This window comes from Cyprinus carpio, chromosome B10 (genome assembly GCF_018340385.1).
Source record: "Cyprinus carpio isolate SPL01 chromosome B10, ASM1834038v1, whole genome shotgun sequence".
NCBI classification, from domain to species: Eukaryota; Metazoa; Chordata; class Actinopteri; order Cypriniformes; family Cyprinidae; genus Cyprinus; species Cyprinus carpio.
This window is the reverse complement of record NC_056606.1, coordinates 7074255-7096096: the sequence shown is the minus strand read 5'-3', so window position 1 is coordinate 7096096 and position 21842 is coordinate 7074255. Positions and strand designations below refer to the sequence as shown.

The 21842-nt window shown below is 35.7% G+C and overlaps 2 protein-coding genes across 2 annotated transcripts in view; both read left to right on the top strand.

Annotated features, from left to right (window-relative positions):
* The window catches only part of itga1 (integrin, alpha 1), a 44859-nt gene extending 34776 nt beyond the window's left edge, over window positions 1-10083 (top strand). The window contains 13 exon segments of the mRNA XM_042732287.1: window positions 1137-1247; window positions 3216-3292; window positions 3644-3770; window positions 3920-4000; window positions 4096-4172; window positions 4601-4690; window positions 5202-5310; window positions 5599-5712; window positions 5806-5910; window positions 5994-6104; window positions 6194-6286; window positions 7713-7826; window positions 7920-10083. Of these exon segments, the coding sequence (XP_042588221.1) occupies window positions 1137-1247; window positions 3216-3292; window positions 3644-3770; window positions 3920-4000; window positions 4096-4172; window positions 4601-4690; window positions 5202-5310; window positions 5599-5712; window positions 5806-5910; window positions 5994-6104; window positions 6194-6286; window positions 7713-7826; window positions 7920-7982 (1272 nt within the window). The 3' untranslated portion in view covers window positions 7983-10083.
* Window positions 10084-15767: 5684 nt separating this feature from the next.
* The window catches only part of LOC109087045 (integrin alpha-2), a 13881-nt gene continuing 7806 nt past the window's right edge, over window positions 15768-21842 (top strand). Inside the window, exons 1-14 of the mRNA XM_042732286.1 lie at window positions 15768-16175; window positions 16936-17059; window positions 18266-18378; window positions 18582-18673; window positions 18798-18912; window positions 18997-19124; window positions 19226-19371; window positions 19516-19669; window positions 19931-20084; window positions 20228-20301; window positions 20410-20548; window positions 21216-21361; window positions 21450-21593; window positions 21679-21842. The exon at window positions 21679-21842 is cut by the window's right edge and continues 40 nt beyond it. Of these exons, the coding sequence (XP_042588220.1) occupies window positions 16130-16175; window positions 16936-17059; window positions 18266-18378; window positions 18582-18673; window positions 18798-18912; window positions 18997-19124; window positions 19226-19371; window positions 19516-19669; window positions 19931-20084; window positions 20228-20301; window positions 20410-20548; window positions 21216-21361; window positions 21450-21593; window positions 21679-21842 (1739 nt within the window). The 5' untranslated portion in view covers window positions 15768-16129. The remainder of the gene's footprint in view (window positions 16176-16935; window positions 17060-18265; window positions 18379-18581; window positions 18674-18797; window positions 18913-18996; window positions 19125-19225; window positions 19372-19515; window positions 19670-19930; window positions 20085-20227; window positions 20302-20409; window positions 20549-21215; window positions 21362-21449; window positions 21594-21678) is intronic.

The following is a 21842-nucleotide window of genomic DNA, read 5'->3' as shown; positions in this document are numbered from 1 at the left end:
ACATGATTTTTAGCCTCTTCGTGTTCAGTTGTGTGTACGTATATATAAAGAAGAAACACTACTAGAGTTCTCAGTAGCCTTTCCAGTAACAAGCTACGTTTTAGAACTAGTAGCAGTTTAGTGCATAAAAAACATGTAAAAAATTAAAACATTAATAATTGTTATTGTTAACAAAACTAAAACTATAAAAACCATAAAACCTTTTCATTATTTGAAATAAAACAAACATTAAATGAAATAAAATTAAATATACAAAATAAATGTAATATTAAAAACTTATTTTATTTCAGCTAGCTTCCAATACAACATTTTCAGTTAAACTGAATGAATAAAATAACTGCAATTTAAATATAATATATTTATATTTATATATAATTATATTATAAATGTAAATAAATATTATAAACAAAAACAAAAACTATATAGCCATTAAAAAAAAATACAAAAATATAACAAAATTACTAAAATTAAATTAAAAATACAAAAGTTTAAAGCAGCAACTTATTCAAATTATTAATAGAAATTATAATAGTATATGAATGATACTAAAAAAACACTGATACTTCATTAGGCATTCAATGAATGTAAAGTAGTAGCTTGTAATGAGACTGTTCACTCCCTCCAGACGAGCTTCTTATAAAACCAGTCCCTCCTCTTCTCCGAAACCATTAACTGTCTATCGTTTTGGCCTCTGATCTAGATTATGTTTTGTTGAACATCTCTCAGTAGATAAAAATCATAAAACTAAGCATTTGAAACCAGAGGACTTGAGTTTAATAAAAGCCAGAAGTTCTCTGATCAAAGGCCTGAGGACAGTATAATCAGCCCAGCCTCCATCGAGAGACTGCAGCATGTCCTGCTTCACTGCATACTTGCCCTCAAAGCTCTAGAGGAAGTATGCAGTCTGTGAGCAAACTGATCAAAAGAAGTGATGCCCCCTTGTGTCAATGATGGACGGCTGCAATACTGCACGATCAATATGAGAATATGACTTAAGCCACTAATATATAGTTTATAATGGTGGCTGCTAGCAACAGAATGAATCTGATACCATTTCTGTAGCTTTTAGTCTGTTTATGAGTTGCTAGACAGACAAGCTGAAACAAATTTGCAACATCCTTTATTATCCCCCACAGGATAGACTGGATTTCAGAGACCCCATTATGGTCACGCTGGAATTCGGTTTAGCGGATGAAGACTCGGGTCCAGTTCTAGACGGGGAATTACCGACGTCACTCAACAAGACTGTAAGATCTCATGCTCTCTTCCTCTATCAGAGCCAGAGGTTTATATGTGTGGGTCACTGCTGCAGTAATAACACTCATTAAAGAAGGAGTGAATGTGGGCGGCAGCTGTTAGTTAGGCTAATGAAGTCTCTCTAATTTTACAAGCGCTGGGAGACTTTCTCCATGCTGAGCTGCTCTCTCTCTCTCTCTCTTTTTTTTGATGACTTTATTCATTTAAATGCACATTTTCTTGCAACATAAACATGAAAAGACATGCTCACTTTGAACGAATCTGAACAATTTCCTTGTGAGTTTTGATTACTTACACATTAGATAATTTTTAATTTTTACAATTTATTTTATAATTTAGTCGTGCTGGCTTTTTGTTGAGAAAATATCAAGTATTATATTATAAAGACAACATGTTGTTTACAAATTAAATATTTTTATATGTATATAATGTTATATTATTATAATATTATTTTGAATGTATAATAACATGAGAGGAATATGTAAATACTCATAGTCATCATAAAATATTAAAAAAATGTCAAGCATGATATTATAAAGACAACATGTTGTTTACAAATTAAATAATGAATTTAAAATGTATGATAATGTGAGATGAATATAGAAATACTCAGATACATTCCACAAAATATTTAAAAATTAACAAACATGATATTTATTTTTTTACAAATTAAGTAATATATTTAAAATGATGCGTTTAATATAGAAATACTAAAAAAAAATCACAAAATATTTCAAAAATATCAAACATGATATTATAAAGATATGTTGTTTACAAATCAAATAATATATTTAAAATGTATAATAATAACATTTGAGTTTTAAATAGAAAACATTCAATATAGAAAATACCTAAATATTTTTTCACAAAATATTTCCAAAATGTCAAGCATGATATTACTGTTGTTTGCAAATTAAGTTTTAAAATAAATAATAATATATGTCAGATGAATGTTGAAATATTTTACAAAATTATTGTGCTAAATAAAATTAATCATTATTAATCTCATTCATTTTGACCAGTTTTTAGAAAGCAAAAACCAGTTTTGTGAATTCAAATAAAAACTAAGTAACTACATAGATACATAATTGTGTTAAATATTTAATTAAAATCTAGCTTTAAAAAATATATTTTGTACAATTTTTCTCCAGAGCCCATCAAATCCCCTGCGCCCCCTAGTGTAACTAGTGCACAAACCCCTGAATAAAACAATACAGCAGGCAATATTCGTATAATATGCATGGACTTTACACATTAACTGACTTTACACAGTTATTTAACTGAACTGAATCAGTGATGAGGTGATTTCAACTGAATAGTGACTATTTATCCTTTACAGCAGAATTAAATTCTGTTGCAACATTATTTTCTTGTTTATCAATGTAAAACTGTTTTGAAACAATCTGTGTTGTACAAAGCGTTATAGAAATAAAGGGTAAAACTTATGTAAGTGATACATAAAGTAGAGGATTATGGCTGGAATGAGTCCTGATTTTACTCCCATGCAGTCCATCCAGACCTGGAGGTTTCTCATATAACTCAGTGTGTTCAAACACACACACACACACACACACATAAACCCAAGGAGACAGCATTACAAGCTCATGAGATAAGGTTATCAGGAGGAAGAGCATGAGTGTTTGCCTCTGCTACTCCCTCAAGTTCTTTTTTTCATGTCTTCTAAAGCACTGGAGCAGGGAAACAATTCCTGACGCAAATTTTTGTGGGAAACATTTGGCTTAATGCTTGATGCCATTAAAGGACATTGTTGGGACAGGGTGTAAAACTAAAGCTGATACTGTACAGCAGATACTAATGATACTGATACTGTTTCAGACCAACAGTGTTTGGCAAACTGAAAGGGATGAAGATGCTTTTGAAGTTTGTTTTTACGACCATTCAAGCATGTCAAAATATATCGTTCATTATTACATTTCTTTGTATTTTCTTTGCTCTAGATTGCATTAGTAGACTGCGGGAATAAGGACAAGTGTGTTGCTGATCTACACCTTAAAGCCACTGCAAACATCTCAAGGTATTATTAATAGCTTTTAATATGAGGTCAGTTAAATTGTCCTATTTGTGTCTTTCTGCTTCATTCTTTGATATTATTATATATGTAAAATGACGATTCAGACAATTATGACATTATCTGAAGTGGCTGTATTATTCGTATAGAGTATGATTTCTTGTTTATTCCCATGTATTTTTGTAATTTCCTGTTGTCTGCTGCCCCCTACTGTTGACTTTTAAGAGAATAGGTTCAGCACAAGCTGTTCTGTCAAAGAGCCTCAGATTTATCTGCAAGACATTACAACAAGATTATAGAAGCGAACTAGAGCACTAGATGCAAATTGACTTTGTCCATCTCCATGTATTTCTGTAGACTTCTCATAAAAAGCAACCAGGAGAAGTTTTATGTCAACATCGACATCCACAACAGCGGAGACAATGCTTACAATACTAAGGTTACACTGAGCCACACGGAAAATATCAACTATGTGAAGGTTGAGGTAGGATTTGCCATCTGTAATGTGGCAAGAAAAACTTTTAGGAGGAACAAATCAGTCATTTTAATGAAAGTACAAATACATTCAAAATGAGGAAAAAGTCATTATTTTCAAAAACAGTTCATATCTGTTGTCATTTTTTTTTTTTGCAGCCCAAAGATAAAGACTGTGAAACGAATCTTACCAGAATAGTATGTGCAGTTGGATATCCTTTTCTTAAAATTGACAAAAAGGTGAGATTTGCCTCTTGCTATTAAATTAACATAATAAAATAATGTGCATTATTATATCTTGTTCTGTTTACACTCTTATCATGTCAATCCAACAGGAAAGCTTCAAAATCCAGTTTGAGGCCAATCCCTTCTATATTCGTAAGGACATTGTGATCAATGTTACTGCAGCCACGTAAGAATTACGCCCATGACTGCTCACTAATTAAATCCACTTTTTACTGTGTTTGACTTAATTAAACAGAGAATAATATGGAAGCCCATTTACACCACTAAATAAAAAAAGAGAATTGTGACTTTATATGTTGCAGTTCTGACTTTTTCTCAGAATTGCATATGAACTCAATTGCAAAAAATAAAGTCAGATAAACTCGCAATTCTGATTTTTTTCTTGTAATTCTTTGGCTTTACTGTATATCACTCAATTCTGACTTTATAACTTGTTATTGCAAATTTATATCTCACAATATAAAAGAAGAAAAATGATGAATTCTGAGATATAAAGTCGCAATTACCTTTTATGTTTTTTATTCAGTGGCAGAAGCAATTTTCCATAGAATAGGGGTACAGAATTTTGATGTATAATTATTATTTTGACTGCAGTGATAGTGAGGAGTTAGATACAGCCTTGAAAGACAACTTTGTGAGCATCGTCATCCCTGTGAAGAATGAAGCCAACCTGAGATTCACTGCGTAAGTGGCTTTTTAAACCAACCAATCAGCTTTGCCAAAATAAGCATCTGAGCAGAACTGAACTAAGTAGTAAAGTTAATGCATTAACAGATGAGATTTAGTCAGTTTGCCATTTCATTCTGTACACTCTCAAAAATAAAGGTGCTTAAAAGGTTCTTCACAGCGGTGCCATAGAAGAACCATTGAGTCAAAGGTTCTTAAAAGAACCATCTCAGTCTTACCTTTTTATAATCTGAAGAACCTTCTTTCGCCACAAAGAACCTTTTGTGAAACAGAAAGGTTCTTCAGATCTTAAAGGTTCTTTATGGAACCATTTAGACAAAAAAGGTTCTTATGTGGCATTGTTACTGGAGCACCATTATTTTTAAGAGTGTAATGTATCTAAAGTTGACTCTATAGTTAACATATATAAAGTAATTTGCATAGTGAAATGTAATTAAATGTCATATTATGTTCAAATTATATATACACCAGGAAAGCTGGTCAGAGTCTCAATACGTTTTTATCCTAGAAACAAGTATATGAAGGAGGGCCACATCATATTTAAAGAGAAGGAGACGATACCCAGTGTTTTCAACCACACTAGTGTGATCGGGGACGAGGTGAAAATCAGCTACATGGTAAGACTCAAAACGTCAACTTGGAGTTTGAATCACTTCTTTCAGGGCATCATGTGAACAAAATGAGGAACTTTTAAAGAGAACTATGTCTATGTCATAGCAGTTAAAATGGTAAAAGTGGCTAAACTAAGATACTGCATGGTGTGGAGTCATCGTTGAGTCAAATGGAGTCTGATGCCAATGTCAGATTGTCATTGGGAGTGGTTATGATCCAGATTCACTTAAACTGGTTTGAGTGTGAATGCTCTTTTGATGATCAATTTCTGATTGATTTCCCTTTGTGTTCAGATTGAGAGGAATCCTGAAATGCCGAGTCCTCAACTGCTGCTCGAGATAATGTTTCCATATCAAACAGCTGCCAAAAACATTCTGCTGTACTTGACAAATGTCAGCCACACAGCGGTAGGTGCTCCAATTCCTTAAAGCTATTGTGGCACTGACTACAGTACGTGACTGGCTCAGAAATATCTCAACTGCCTCATTTCATTCTTACAGAACATCACATGTGATGCCAACGGACTGATTAACCCTTTAGGCATTAAGCCTGACAAGCCTTATACAGTGAATCCTAAAAAAGAGACCTTGAGTGAATATCTTTTGGTAAGTAAGCAGGGCTTTTCTCTTGAATATAAATGGATATCTGATGGTAAGTGTTTTCCTCATATAATTGTTCATTCTTTCAGAGTTGCAAAGAAAAAGGAAATCCCTGTCAGTTGTTAAACTGCTCCATCCTACCTGGACACATCCAGCAGATCAACACCACTTTCAGAGTGTGGCGACCCACCTTCATCAAAGTACGCCCTTTATCTTCTCATTTACTTTCACAGTTCTGCTGCATGTGATCTGTCAGTATGCTGTAGTAATAGTAATAATTCATCTATAGGGAGAATTTTCCAACATTTACATGGCTGTCGATGCCAAGCTGGTGATCAAGGACACGGAATTTGTGTTAAATGACAACGACAAGAGCAGAGAGGTATGAAAAGACCTGGATTTTGCACTAATAAGCAGCAGACTTTCTTCTATCAGATTAATACAATCAGAGTTATATTCATAAAATGTCCTGGCTTCCAAGCTTTATAATGGCAGTGAATGGAGGTCGTGATTTTGAAGCCCAAAAAAGTGCATCCATCCATCATAAAAATGACTCCACATGATTCCAGGGGTGAATAAAGGCCTTCTGAAGCAAATCAGTGTGTTTGTGTAATTAAAATATCCATGTTTAAAACTTTATAAACCATAATCTCTAACTTCTGCTAACTGTTGTACTCACGTTCACAATAGAGTGGTGTTCCAGCGGATGACGTAGGCGTAGCTTGAGCTCTGGTGGGAAGTAACGAATGCGGAAGCCCAAAGGAGTGAGCAAAACAAAACACCGGTCATGAATTAGAAGTACAAAACGAGGATTTGTAAAGAAAAATGTCAGAGGATTTCGATATAAGCCAAGAGGAGACTAGTTTTTCTTTGCTTGAAACAAGACTTGGTTCTCACGAGACTAGCATATTCTCACCAGAGCTTACGCTACGCCGACGTCCTACGTCATCCACTGGAATGCCACTCTCTCATGAACACACATATGACTGTTAGCAGAAGCTAGAGATTACAGTTTATAAAGTTTTAATATGGATATTTTTCTTACACATTCTCAGCGGTTCACTATCGGTTCACTTCAGAAGGCCTTTATTAACCCCTCAGAGCTGTGTGGATTACTTCTTATTATGGATGGATAAAATTTTTTGGGCTTCAAAATCTTGACCCCCATTCACTGCCATTATAAAGAAGAGTCAGGACATTTTTTAGTATAACTCTAAAAAAATTCTTAAAAAAAAAAAAACACATATAAACCAAGTATGGCTTGAGGGTGAGTAAATCATGGAGTGATTTTCATTTTTTGGGTGAACTATCACTTTAAATTAACTTCATGACCATTAAGATTAAACATTGCATCAGGTACAGTCTATATATTCTGTAAAAGTGCAGTAAGGGGTTGTTTTGCAATTCCAGTAGAATTTAGAAACTCAAGAGAACATCCTGGGTAATGAAAACAGGAATTACTGATGTGTCGCTCTATGATGAGCCATCTACTTTAAGTGAATGATGGAAGTCAGCTCCCATCTGAGAGATGATTTCTTTTACCCTTTTTCTTTGGATACAGATAATAAAAAAAAAAAAATGACAGTTAACAGAGCTGGTACTAATGTATCTTGCATCCCTAAAATATATTTTATTTCATACTATTCATTAGTGGAAGTGGAAATGATACAATAGTTCACACTATCTATTTTCTAAATGCATGTTACTGATGTTACAAAATGGCTTAAATCTCTTACAGCACTTTTAAATTAGGACTTGTACTCCATTTTAGCTTTTAAATAGTGACTAGTGTTATATATTTACTGCAGGTGAAGATTCAAGTCACCAAGGACATACGAAGTGGAATCCCACTATGGATTATAATCCTTAGTATTCTAATAGGACTTTTAATTCTGGCACTTGTCATCTTTGCTTTATGGAAGGTAAGCATTCTAATTTGCTTATGTTAATTCCTCTGCACACTCACAGTACCACAGTGATGCTGAATGTTGACTATGTTGAATGCCCTCATCCAGGCTGGATTCTTCAAGAGAAAATCAGTCAAGGACATGAAGGAAGATATGAAGGAATCTGACTGAAGCCTATGGATCTGTAGCCTCCTCAGGTCAACTCATCCTTCACCGCTAGCCAAGGTCATGGAGATCACGAAGCAGAAGCATCACCAGGAACATTCAGAAAATATGAAGATCAGAGTCATGTAGGACATCTGGGTTCACAACTAGTGTATTATAGAGCATACCAAAGAGAACCCAGCGCTTTGCTTGACATGTTGATTTATCTTCATGTTGCTCACTGCAAAATTTGACTGAATGTGAACTCAAGTGAACCTCTGAGATGCCACAAGATTGGTGGACATTTTGCCAAACCACGAGTCAAGCTTGAACAGCAAAGCACCAAAGGTTCATGTTGTCTGAACTCCACACCCCACCAGCCAACCTCAGACCTTCATCTGTAACCCTCCTACGGCATTCATCATCAGCATAGCAAGGATCAGGAACCTTTCCTGACAACATCTACAGTGATCTACAGTCCCATAATCAGAACCATACACTGTTACTGGCAACAGGTTTATTCCAACAACTCACTTTTAGAGCTTGTTTTGATGAAGCGCTGTACAGTGAAGTTTTTCATTTCAAAGCATTTGTTTTGAGTAGTGTTATGGGCTATGAATATTGGCACATTCCTTTTTTTGTTCACAAAGCAATTTTTTGGCACTGATGTTTTTCACGCTTTTTGTCTTCAAGTATGAAGAGGAAAAGGTCTGTACTGTAAATGTAAAGCTTTAAAGTGTATATAAAGTTATGTTTGCAATATCATGCTAATGATAAAGTAATGGCTTTATCAAAATTATTACATCATCTGTATTCGGTGTGATACCTGTCTTGTTTTCTGAGGTAGAAAGCGTCTTCATGCCCGCAGTATTTCTCAGGTATTCCAGATGGTTGCAGTGAATGTCTGGAATCAACAAATTGGACAGCCATGAACTTTCTTGTTCGATTTTTGCCATATGTAAAAATCAGGAAAACAATTACTTGATTGAAACAGAAATGTTAAAGCTAAAGTGTGTAATTCATGCACTTCTATAACAGCACCAAACTGAATAATGACTGTTTTCAAACAGGATTCCCAAACGCTCTCCTATTGGTCGATAGCCCCGCCCTAAACTCACACCATTGGTTAAGTCAGTGTTGCTGTTGTCAGGAAGATCAAACAAACAGAGAAATATTTGTAGATTACCACAAAGACAAGGTGCTTATAATTTTAAAGTGATTAGTCTACAAATGACTTTTAGTTGACTCTTCATATTCATTTGGAGTAGATAAGAGTATTTTAACAATAAAGAAAATGTAGGTTATGAACCCCAATAAATATCACACACAGAGTGCACAAATGTACCGCTATTCATACATATAGTGCGGTTAAATTGTGCAAAATGCAAAATGAGACTAAATTACAGATATTGCAAAGGGTGCAATCAAACATACATATAGAGTATGAGTGCCTTAATTTATGAAGCTCTGGGTCTTTGAATGGGAAGAAAAATTAAAGCAAGATTAAAGCATGAATAAATGTGTAATTAATTAATGATTCATTAAGCCAATGTTTTTTTTTTTTTTTTTTTTTTTTTTTTTTTTTGGTAGTTGCATTGCTTCTGGTTCCACAGTTGTTGTTGTTTTGTTTGTTTGTTTGTTTTTCAGCAGGTTTTTTTCCTTTCCCTTTCTTATTTTTTCATAAAAGCCTTAAAGACCATGTAAGCAAATTGCAAGGCTATTGCAAGCTCTTGTTCAGCACAAAGCACCACAATTTGCCATTGACTGGCATCAGTTTCAACATATTTGATTTTTAATGTTCCTGTTTTTGCCAAAACTGATAAATTGGACATGCTAGAGCTTTAGCTTAACCCCCAAGTGTGAATATTTAAGATGTTCAGAGAAAAAGAACAGAAAGAAAGTGTTTCCCAACTCTGTTTTTCTGCTTTATAATATGAGTAATAAATATAATTTAATTATTTTTTAATTTAATTTAATTGGTGGGTTAAATGAACACTCCTTCATTGGTAATTTTTTTTACCAATTTAGTTTTTTTTTAGTAAAACAAGAAAACAATGCAAGAAGTTTCAGAAAAAGGGCTTTGTTTCTTTATTCATGTAGTTCACTGCCTTATGATGTGTAGTATATGTCTGATTATATAACTGTCATTTCAACACACAAAAAACTATTTTTTCTTTAAAGTTGGCATGAAATTTTTTTATTTCTGTGTGGGTTCAAAAGGTGTTCACAGACTCATATTTGGCACTTTAACTTCAACATCCACTCTCATATTTATGTCATTTAGTCACTTATTATATTCAAAGATACTACAATAAAAAAAATTACAAAAAACATCACAAACAACTCAAACAATCAAAAAGACACTCAAAAACTAATTAAAAATAATTTGGTGAAAACATGTAAGATAATCAAGCCTCACTCTCAGATGAAGACCATCTGTCTTGGGCACCTGTCAGATACTCTGCTGTGAAGTTTCTATGTAATGCACTGGTTTGTCATATTGTACATACATTTCAGCACGGATTTAAAAAGCTTTGCACATATTGTCAAAAAAACGTGCGCAGAAAAAAAATAAATGCTTATTTTGTCGTTTAGACACCTTAAGAGACATATCTCTGTGTGTGTTTTATTTATACATTAATATTTTTTTTTCAGTATTAGTATTTAAGGAAGCAATGAAACAGTCACCACAGGGCTGCCAACCAACACACACACATCAAGAAACAAACACAATCAACACTTGTCTAACTAACTCACACAAAACATCAAATCTATTAACTAACACAGTCAAAAGCACCCTGAGTTAAAACTGTAATAAAATGATATTGGCTAAACAGATTGGGTACAGGCTCCTGTGCCCACTGCCCAGATATACTGCAGGAAATGAGAATATGCATAATTACAACAAAAATTGTTTATTTTTGCTCCACCAAAGTAAATAGTTCAAAACTAAGCCAAAGCAGTGGATAAGCAAAACTCTGCATGTCTCTGAGCAAATACAGTCCTGGTGGGTGTTTTTTTTTTTTTTTTTTTTTTTTTTTTTTTTTTTTTTGAATGTGTTGAACAATCATTTGTTTGAGAGAATAATTCAAAGACACTCTATAAGACCTGTCACCAGCTACTGGTGTAACAATGTAACAATGTAACAATGTAACAGTGTAATGCTCAGCCAAATACATTTGATGACTGCAACCAATTCTGTAAAGGCGCTTTCGCACCAGAGGAACCTTTTTATAGTTCCTAGAGCTGCTGGCGGAAGTTCTCATATTTTGGTGTGTTCACACCACGGGAGCTAAGAATGTGTTTAGTTCTAAGAACCCCGTTTCTACTAAATAAAATAGCCCAAAACACAAAAAAGTGACTAAAACAACAACTACTAACAAAACTGAGGTAGCGCACCCATATAAAAAAAACGCAGCCATGTAAAAATATTTACTTCACGAACATGGAAAACAGTGTTTTGTTGCCTCGATGATATGTAACACTGCAAGTTGTCATAGGAGATTTAGTCAGATTTTCATGCTCTTTCATTCATGTAAATTGTGCATTTACATTTGTCCTGGAACAAACAATGGTCGTCCCAAATTTGTCAAAGTTCAAGAAGCAGAGTTCCGGATGCCAAAATAAGACTTTCTTGAACACAGCAACAAACCCGAGATGACAGCCTTTGTCTGTCCGGGCAGCCATACTTATACATTGTTCTTATCAGTTTTTTCAACCAAAAAATGACAATTCTGCCTCTGATTGGTCTGACTCCACTAGCTTTGCTATAATGAATTCATACTCTTATTGGTTTACTTTTTAATCATAGGCTCCCGCTAGTTTGACCGCTGCGTGTACTGCCGCTGCATTAACTACAAGTCAGTCGCGTGTTAAAGTCATTCGCAAAACTACCGCCAGGTGGCGCAAAGGGACGGGTTGCAAACTGACTGTAATTGAAAAATTTTAGTTTGTAGATGGAGATGAAATGACGAAGTAAAACAACAATAACATTATAATATAACATTGTAACATCCTTAAAAACCATTAGAAAATGTACAGTGAGTTATTATTATATTGTTATTTATTAAAGGAATTTTAATATATAAATTAAAAATGTACTTGTGACAAATATAGGCCTAATATGTGAGAATATTGACATATAAATCCATGTAGCCTAGCTCACTAAAATAGGCTACCACTTTTAATGCTCCGATGCAAAGTAAACCACCATTTCTTTCTTCACTCTTGCAGTTTTCAGCTCTGGACACGAACAGTGCTACGGACACTTTTTGCTCCACTCTGACCTCTTGCTTGGACAACTTTTGCCCACTGTCGTCTATACCAGCACGCACCACCCCATCTGCCCCCTGGCTGTCTGATGTTCTCCGTGAACATCGCTCTAAACTCAGGGCTGCAGAGAGGAAATGGCATAAATCAAGAAACTCTACCGACCTCAGTGTGTATCAGTCTCTCCTCTCTTCCTTCTCTGCAAATGTCTTCACTGCTAAAACCTCATACTATCACAACAAAATTAACAACTGTTTGACGCTCGAGACACACTTCTTCAAAATCTTATCTTCTCTTCTTATCCGCCTTCACCTCCTCCTCCATCGACTCTTACAGCTGACGACTTTGCAGTTTTCTTCACAAATAAGACAAGAACCATCAGTGACCAATTCTCCACACCGCAGACTGAGGATAACTTCACAACAACTAAAGCACACTCTCTCTCCCTTTTCTCTCCACTCTCAGAGACGGACGTTTCCAAACTTATCCTGTCCAGTCATCCTACTACTTGCCCACTGGATCGATCCCCACTCACCTCCTTCAAGCGATTTCCTCTTCAGTCATACCTTCACTTACTCACATTATCAACTCCTCTCTTCACTCTGGAACATTTCCCTCACCATTTAAGCAGGCTCGGGTAAGACCACTGCTGAAGAAACCATCTCTAAATCCAGAACTTCTAGAAAACTACAGACCGGTATCCCTTCTTCCATTCATTGCAAAGACACTCGAACGAGCTGTGTTCAACCAGCTCTCTATGTTTCTTGTACAGAAACAACCTCCTGGACAGCAAACCAATCTGGCTTCAAAAGCGGCCACTCAACTGAGACTGCCCTGCTCTCGGTTACTGAAGCCCTGCGACTGGCAAGAGCAGCTTCAAAATCCTCAGTACTCATTTTGCTGGACCTGTCTGCTGCTTTTGACACCGTTAATCACCAGATTCTCCTGTCCACCCTCAGAAAGATGGGCATCTCTGGAACTGCACTCCAGTGGCTTAACTCCTACCTGTCTGATAGATCCTGTCTTGGAGGGGTGAAGTTTCTAAGTCACAACAACTTGCTACTGGGGTTCCTCAAGGCTCAGTACTTGGACCACTTCTCTTCTCCATCTACATGATGTCATTAGGATCTGTCATTCAGAAGCATGGCTTTTCCTATCACTGTTACGCTGATGACAATCAACTCTACTTCTCATTCCAACCAGATGACCCGACGGTAGCTGCTTGCATTTCAGCCTGTCTGACTGACATTTCTAGCTGGATGAATGACCATCACCTTCAGCTTAACCTTACTATGAGAGAACTGCTGGTGGTTCCAGCTAACCCATCGTTTCATCACAACTTCTCTATACAGCTGGGTTCGTCAACCATAACTCCTTCCAGGACAGCCAGAAACCTAGGAGTTTGTGATGGATCATCATTTAAGCTTCACAGACCATATTGCTACAATGACCCGGTCCTGCAGATTTGCCTTATACAACATTAGGGAAGATTAGACCCTTCCTGTCAGAGCAAGCCACCCAACTTCTTGTCCAAGCTCTTGTTCTCTCCAGACTGGACTATTGCAATGCTCTCCTGGCGAGCCTTCCTGCATGTACTATCAAGCCTCTACAACTGATCCAGAATGCAGCAGCGAGGGTTGTCTTCAATGAGCCAAAAATCAGGTTACACTGGCTACTAGTAGCCGCTCGCATCAAATTCAAGGTACTGATGCTTGCCTAAAAGACGACCACTGGCAAGGTACCAACATACCTAAGCTCATTAGTTCAATCTTATGCGCCCTCCAGAAGTTTGCGCTCTGCAAGTGAATGACGCCTTGAGGTGCCATCCCAAAGACGTTCAAAATCACTCTCACAGACTTTTTCCTGGACTGCGCCCAGCTGGTGGAATGACCTCCCGATCTCAATTCAAACAGCTGAGTCTTTACTCATTTTCAAAAAACATCTAAAGACTCATCTTTTTCGCCTGCACTTAACCAACTAATACTAGTACTTACCTTTACTTTTCTTGTCTATCATATTCTTAAAAAAAAAAAAACCCTGGCTACGTGTTCTGTACTAGACTAACTGAGACTTGTCATAGCACTTGTATAACGTTGTTGTTCTCTTGTTGATCTGATTGTTTCTATTGTTCTCATTTGTAAGTCGCTTTGGATAAAAGCGTCTGCTAAATGATTAAATGTAAATGTAAATGGATAATATAACACATAATTCATATTATATAAATAATACTGCACACATATTAAATGCTTCAAATCTAAAATATGGTGTAATACTGTGCAGCTTAGAGAAAATATAAGCACAGGCTCATAGGCTTGACTTTTATCCTGCTTGAATTCGTTCAAAGAAACGCACATAACTTCATAAGTACTAAACTTTCCTCTGTGAATATGAAATATTTTAACTACAGTGTTTTTATTTTATTTTCCCTGACTGCAGCCATCAAATGGAACACATCGGTGAGCCAAAGCTGACGGCTAGTTGCAAAAATGTGTTATGATGCGTTTGTTTGATAACTTTTGGTTAAAGTGCCACCCACCAGCGCGGCGGCAGCAGCACTCACGGCGGTCAAAGGCTCATTCTGGTTGGCCACCTACTGTATGCATTGTGGTACTGTCGTGAACACGTGTCAAAGACTGACACAGAAGAGAAGAAATAGAATGGAAATGTTCATTTTTGGGGCGAACTATCCCTTTAAAACAGTCACCTGTTGCCACCTACTGGCATAACAATCAAATTTGACGACTGGAACCAGCTAAAGTTTATCACTGGTAGTGTTTCTTGACCACATCAGTGAAGTGAATGACCATGCTTAGGCCTACCCATCTTATTTTGCAATGCTACAGTTAAGCTATTATATTTTAATGTGAAGATTTAGCCACTATAAAAGAATAACAAAGTAACCAGTAAAACGATTTGTGCTACAATATAGTATGTTCATGAAAGATGATAATAAAATAAAATGATAACAAATATAAGAGTTCGGAATATAAATTAAGCAGGATTACGGACAGATAAAATATATGGAAGCGGACGACACTGGAAGCCTTGCACATGACCGCTCTTAAAAATAAGGTAGATAGATGGATGAATTGATATTGATAACAGGCAAATAAACTAAAACATCCACATTTTTTGCTTTCTAAATAACATCTGAAACTCCATGTTTTAAAAATGTGTTTCATTGGCCAGATGTTGTGGCTTGCATCATGAGTCTTGACTAGTGAATTTAGTAGAATTCAGAAGAAATTGTGTAAGTTGTGTGCGATATTGCTTACACATTTCCTGTTTGCTTTGAAACTATGTCAGTTAGGTAAACTGCTCAATTACATCTCAGTCTAAGAGATAAAATATTCCGCCAGGAGTCTTGGGTTAATCATTGTTTGTGTGTGTGTGTGTGTGTGTGTGTGTGTGTGTGAGTCAAGGTCTGCAGTGAGCACACTCATGACGAGTATGATGACTAACAGTGCAGAGCTCCCACAGCTCTATGACTCCGCCCCTTCGCCCACCTGTGCTCGCGCATTCTAGTGAAACGCAGGAAAATAGCAGCGCATAGCCTATTTCTCAGCATGTTGTATATATTTTAAGATTCGGTTTTCGAATATGGTTTCATGTCTAAATTGCGTCATTTATTAGCTTCTCCGTAGTTTATAATCTGCTCTTTTTATCTTCCCCCTTTTCATTTGGATACTTACGAAGTGTCAAATAAAAGGTGTGACGCCCGTTACAATTCCTTATTTGGTCACTGGTCAATGTTGCCTAATGAAGGGTAGATACAAATCTTACCGGAACGCTGCTCTGACATCATATCCTCTGAGCTATTGGGATAGTTTAGGTTGTTTTATTATAACAGTTACAGTAGGACTGGAGACATCACTATCTGCTCTTTCTTAACAATTTCTCCAGCAATGGACAAAGTGGAAAAAGTTGTGATACTACTGCTATTATTGCAGAGTAAGTACGTTTTGCTTACCGAATGATGTTTACAAGTTATTAATCTTCATAGTTTTCATGACTTTTACATTTTGGTGGACAGACGTTAATATTTTCAAGCTGAAACAAATGCAGATGTTGTGGTAAGGATCTATAATGAAACTGTTTTATATACTTAGTATACTGTCAGTAAAAATATCTTAACCTCCTTAAACAAGATCAACTTAAAAATCGTACTTTCAGACAATATACAGTATGTTGAATTACGTTTTTTTTTTTCCCTACCCATGACACTCCTTATTGTTTTAATCACAAATCTAACTAAACTGATTAATACCAATTTGCCATTTGAAAATTAACATTTAAACTATTAATTTAACAAATGTATCTGTTTATCTATTTTTCTGGATTAAGTAAACAAACATCGATTTTATGTATATGTATTTATTTTTATTTACATTTTCTCACTCATTCTTGAAATCTATACTATTTAAAAAGGAATACACTTTTATACATGATAAATCTGTGTTGATGCAGATAAATCTGTGTATAATAAGTCCCATAGTTTTTGTGTTGTTTTTGGTGTAAAGTTTAAAAAGGGTTAGACTTATCAGTATTGTTTGAAATATGTCGACATACTGTTGGTCAAAGAAAAGGCTTACCAGTGTCAGATGTCTCATGGTAAAAAGTTTTTTGTAGAACTTGAACCGTATTAAATATACACTTCCAAACAAAATAGGGTCTAAAATCATAGCTGAGGATGTCAAACTTTTCCTCGCAGGTTTCTGTATTGCTCACACTCAGGGTTTCAATGTGGGAACTGCAGGGGCTAAAATCTTCTCAGGTCCTGCGGTAGAAGAGTTTGGCTACACTGTGCAACAGATAAGCAATGATCAAGGAAAATGGTGAGATATGTGACACACCAGACATTTTCTCTGAAACATGTTCAAAATGCATTGTGGATCCAAAGTTTATTTTGATGCTTCGAGTCACAGTTCACTGACAAATTACAGTGGGGAATTTGAGATGGCTTATTTATTCATGACTAATTCCTGTCCGGAAAACCGGGAATTGTCATCTTTTCTTCTAAAGGAAAACTGTTTGGCACTCTACCAATCTTAAAGGAATAATACACCCAAAAACAAAAATTTACCAATGGTGTACTCACGTTAGATGTAGATGAGTTTGTTTCTTCATGGGAACAGATTTGGAGAAATGTTTCATTACATCACTTGTTCACCAGTGAGTGGATCCTCTGCAGTGAATGGGTGCCGTCAGAATGAGAGTCAAAACAGCTGAAAAAACATAACAATAATCCACAAGTAATCCACACAACGCCAGTCCATCAATGTTTTTATCAGCTGTTTGGACTCTCATTCTGACGGCACCCATTCACTGCAGAGGAGCCATTAGTGAGCAAGTGATGTAATGATACATTTCTCCAAATCTGTCCCGATAAAGAAACATACTCATCTACATCTTGAATTGCCTGAAGATTTAATTTTTGGTTGAAATATACCCCAAGTATAGGGAAACATATCATATGAATGTTTGGAAAATTAAATAATTTGCATGCATAATTACCTAAGATCAAAAATGCAAAGTGTTAGCATTTGAAAAATCAGAATAATAACAGAGTTAATAAGAATTATTTGTAATTGCTGCACCGTTCTCATTTCGCTCTGCAAATGGAACCTGAAGATTATTATAATTATTTTTTTATTTAATTTTTTTAACCAAGAATGAACCGAAATGAAAACATTTAGCTTTTAATTCGTATATTGACTGTTTAGGTCTTTCTTCAAATTTTGATGAGTAGACTTTAGCCTAAGACTATCCTTTTTTTAATGGCTTTTAAGGAGGTTTATAATGTATATTATAATGTTTATGTTGTTTTACGTCTTCCTTTCATTTTTACAATTACATTCATTTTCGCAATCTGGTAGTTTCGCGCGTCCCTTTGCGCCACCTGGCGGTAGTTTTCGCGAATGATTTTAACACGCGACTGAATGGTTATTTTTGCTCAGGATGCTGGTGGGTTCTCCCTATAATTGATACCCTAATAATACAAAATAGTTTGATTGCATAGAGAAATGGTTATTTTTGCTCAGGATGCTGGTGGGTTCTCCCTGGAGTGGATACCCTCAGAATAGAAAAGGAAATATCTATAAGTGTGACTTGAATGCTTCCAGAAGAGCCCCTTGCCAGAAACTAAACCTTGCAGGTAAATTTCTCTTTATTTTAAATAATTACGCACTTACAAAAAGTATTGTGGTATGACCATGGGCTTTTGGACATGATACAGCAAGATTATTTAAGCTATCTGACACCACAATACTTTTTAAGTCCTTTAAAGTCCATTAAAATAGAATTAACATCATCTAAATTGTTCCCACTTGTCATGTAAATTCATCTGTGTCTTCACAGACTCCATCAGCATAGAAGGTGTGCAGAGCATCAATGTCAACATGAGTCTGGGCCTGACTCTCACTCCAATAGCTAAACCGAACACATTGATGGTATGCTGTAGTAGCATTGTGTCACCATCAGGAGGCGGGATCTTACTCCTTTCTGAAAACATTCATTCAGTCCTTGACATACTCAAGATACTCTGTTAAATCTGATGGTATGTTTGTGTTGCAGACGTGTGGTCCTCTGTGGGCTCAGCGCTGTGGCAGTCAGTATTTTTACCCTGGAGTCTGTGCTGAAGTGAGCCCACAGTTTACGCTCCAGCCTGCCTTCTCTCCTGCCATTCAAAGTATATCTTATTTTGTATTGTCAGAAATGCACAAAATACTTAACGGGGTAAGTTAGTCATTCTTAATCTGAATTTCTCATTCAGGTTGTGGTGGGCCAATGGATGTTGCCATTGTTTTGGACGGTTCAAACAGTATATATCCATGGCCTGATGTTAGAAACTTTCTCATAAAGCTTTTGGAAAATCTCGATATCGGACCAGATAAAACTAGAGTATGTACTGTTATTTATTTACCTTATTCTGACCTGATTTTTTTTCTTTGATATATATGATATGATATATTAATTGTTTTTTTTTTTTTTTTTTTTTTTAGGTCAGTATAATCCAGTATTCAGAGGATTTGTCCTTTCTTTATCCTTTTAGTTCTGACCAAAATAAAGACAAAGTTCTTTCAGCAGCTTCTGGTATTGAGCAAAAAACTGGAGAAGAAACCAACACTTTTGAAGCACTTATATCTAATATTTAACTATTATATATTATAATTAATTATTTAATATTAATACATTTTATTTTATTTTATTTTATTTTATTTTATTTTATTTTATTTTATTTTATTTATATTTTATTTTATTTTATTTTATTTTATTTTATTTATTTTATTTTCAGACAAACAGCTTTCCTACCAGAAAATGGTGGCCGTCCCGGTGCCACTAAGGTGTTGGTTGTGGTAACAGATGGAGAATCTACTGATGGTCATAAAGGTCAAGAGGTCATTGAGAGATGCAAGAGAGATGGCATCGTTCGCTTTGGCATTGCTGTGAGTGAGAGATCAGCATGAAAAAAAAGCATTGCGTGAACAAAATACAAAACAATAAAGCGTTTTCAACCATAAAACAAACAAAAATGAGAAAAAAACAATAAAAATACAATAACCATTAAGAAAAAAAAAATATGTCTTTAGAAATAAGAGTATGTCTTGAGTATGTCTTGAATTAAATGTATTTTGTTTTATTTTGTTTACAAGACCGACATAATTTTTCGAATTTGATGTATTACTGTCATCTATGAATTTATTCAGATTCTCAAGCCAAGTGCAGATATTCAAAAATTCATAAAGGAGATTGAATTGATCGCTAGCACTCCAACGGAGAACTACATGTTCAATGTGTCATCAGAGCAAGCGCTAATCAATATCGCAGGAACTCTGGGGGACAGGATCTTTAACATTGAAGGTAAATTGTTCACATATGCCAAATGAATAATGAATTTGTTCATCCAGTGACAATCTTTTTAACTTAAAAAAAAACAACAACAACAACAAAAACAGCTTTAAATTAGGATAAGCATTCAAATATTTTGTCTTGTTTGATTTCAGGCACCAGTCAAGGTCAGGAATTTCAACTGGAGATGTCCCAAGTTGGATTCAGCGCACATCAGACCAATAAGAAGGTGCCAGTAATCTTTCAACATATCTGATTGAGTAATCAAACTAATTTCTAATGTACCATACTGATTCAGAAGAAATGAAGGCATGACGGGTGGCATTTTATCCCGCAGGATGTGATCATGCTTGGTGCCGTGGGAGCGTATGGATGGAGTGGGACCGTCGTCCATCACACAGCTGGGAAACCACACATTTTCCTCAAAAATGCTTTTGAGAAAATCCTGGATGACAGAAACCACAGTTCATTACTTGGTGAGCCAGCCAGAAAATGAACTGTAAAATATTCTGAATGAACAAAAGCAAATATAGAGGTTGTGTAACTTTATCTTTTCATATCCATGCAACTGTCCAAAAGTTTGGGGTCTGTAAGATTTTATTTTTAAATAAATTAATACTTTTATTCAGCAAGGATACATTAAACTGATCAAAAATATTATTTCATCATTTCAAATAAATGCTGGTCTTTTGAACTTTTTTATTCATCAAAGAATCCTAAGAAAAATGGAAATCACAGTTTCCACAAAAATATGAAGCAGCACGACTGTTTTAAACATTGATAATAAATAGAATTGATTCTTAAGCAGCAAATCAGCATATTAGAATGATTTCTGAAGGATCACATGACACTGAGGACTACAGTAATGATGCTGAAAACTCAGCTTTAATCACAGGAAGAAATTTCATTTTAAAATATATCCACATAGAAAAGAGTTATTTTAAATTATAATAATATTTCACGATATTACTGTTTTTACTGTATTTTTATATACAAAAAATACAGCCTTGCTGAGCATAAGAGACTCCTTTCAAAAACTTTTTAAAAATCATATTGACCACAAAATTTTGAATGGTAGTGTAACATGCTGTTTTTACTGTATTTTTGATGAAACAAATGCATTTTCCCCTGTCTTGTGTATAGGATACTCTGTCACGTCTGTGAGCGACGGCTCGTCTGAGTTTTATGTGGCCGGTGCTCCTCGTGCCGTTCACAGAGGACAGGTTATAGTTTACAGTATGAACAGCCAGAATCAGCCGGTCATCATAGATTCACAGAGAGGAGATCAGGTACTCGTCTGTCTGTGATCTTTAATGAGCTTTAGCTTCGTCACACACTCAAGTCCTGTCTCAGATCATTGTGGTGTGTGGTTTGCAGATCGGCTCTTATTTTGGCAGCGTTCTCTGTCCTGTTGATGTGAACGCTGATGGTGTGACAGATCTGCTGCTGGTCGGAGCTCCGATGTACATGAGCGAGGAGAAATCTGAAACAGGAAGAGTCTACCTCTTCACCATTACCAAGGTGAGACATTTACTGCCCATAAAACTAATCTTCACTCAAAGCAGGTACTAAAAATATTGACTATCTTGCCTCATGTTGTTGTCAGGGCATCTTAAGCCACCAGGGGGTGTTAGAGGGACCCTCAGCATTAGAGAATGCTCGGTTTGGGACGGCCATCACTGCTGTCCCCGATCTAAACCTTGACAACTTCAGCGACGTGGTGGTTGGTGCTCCGCTGGAAGGCAATGGCCAAGGTGCCATTTACATCTA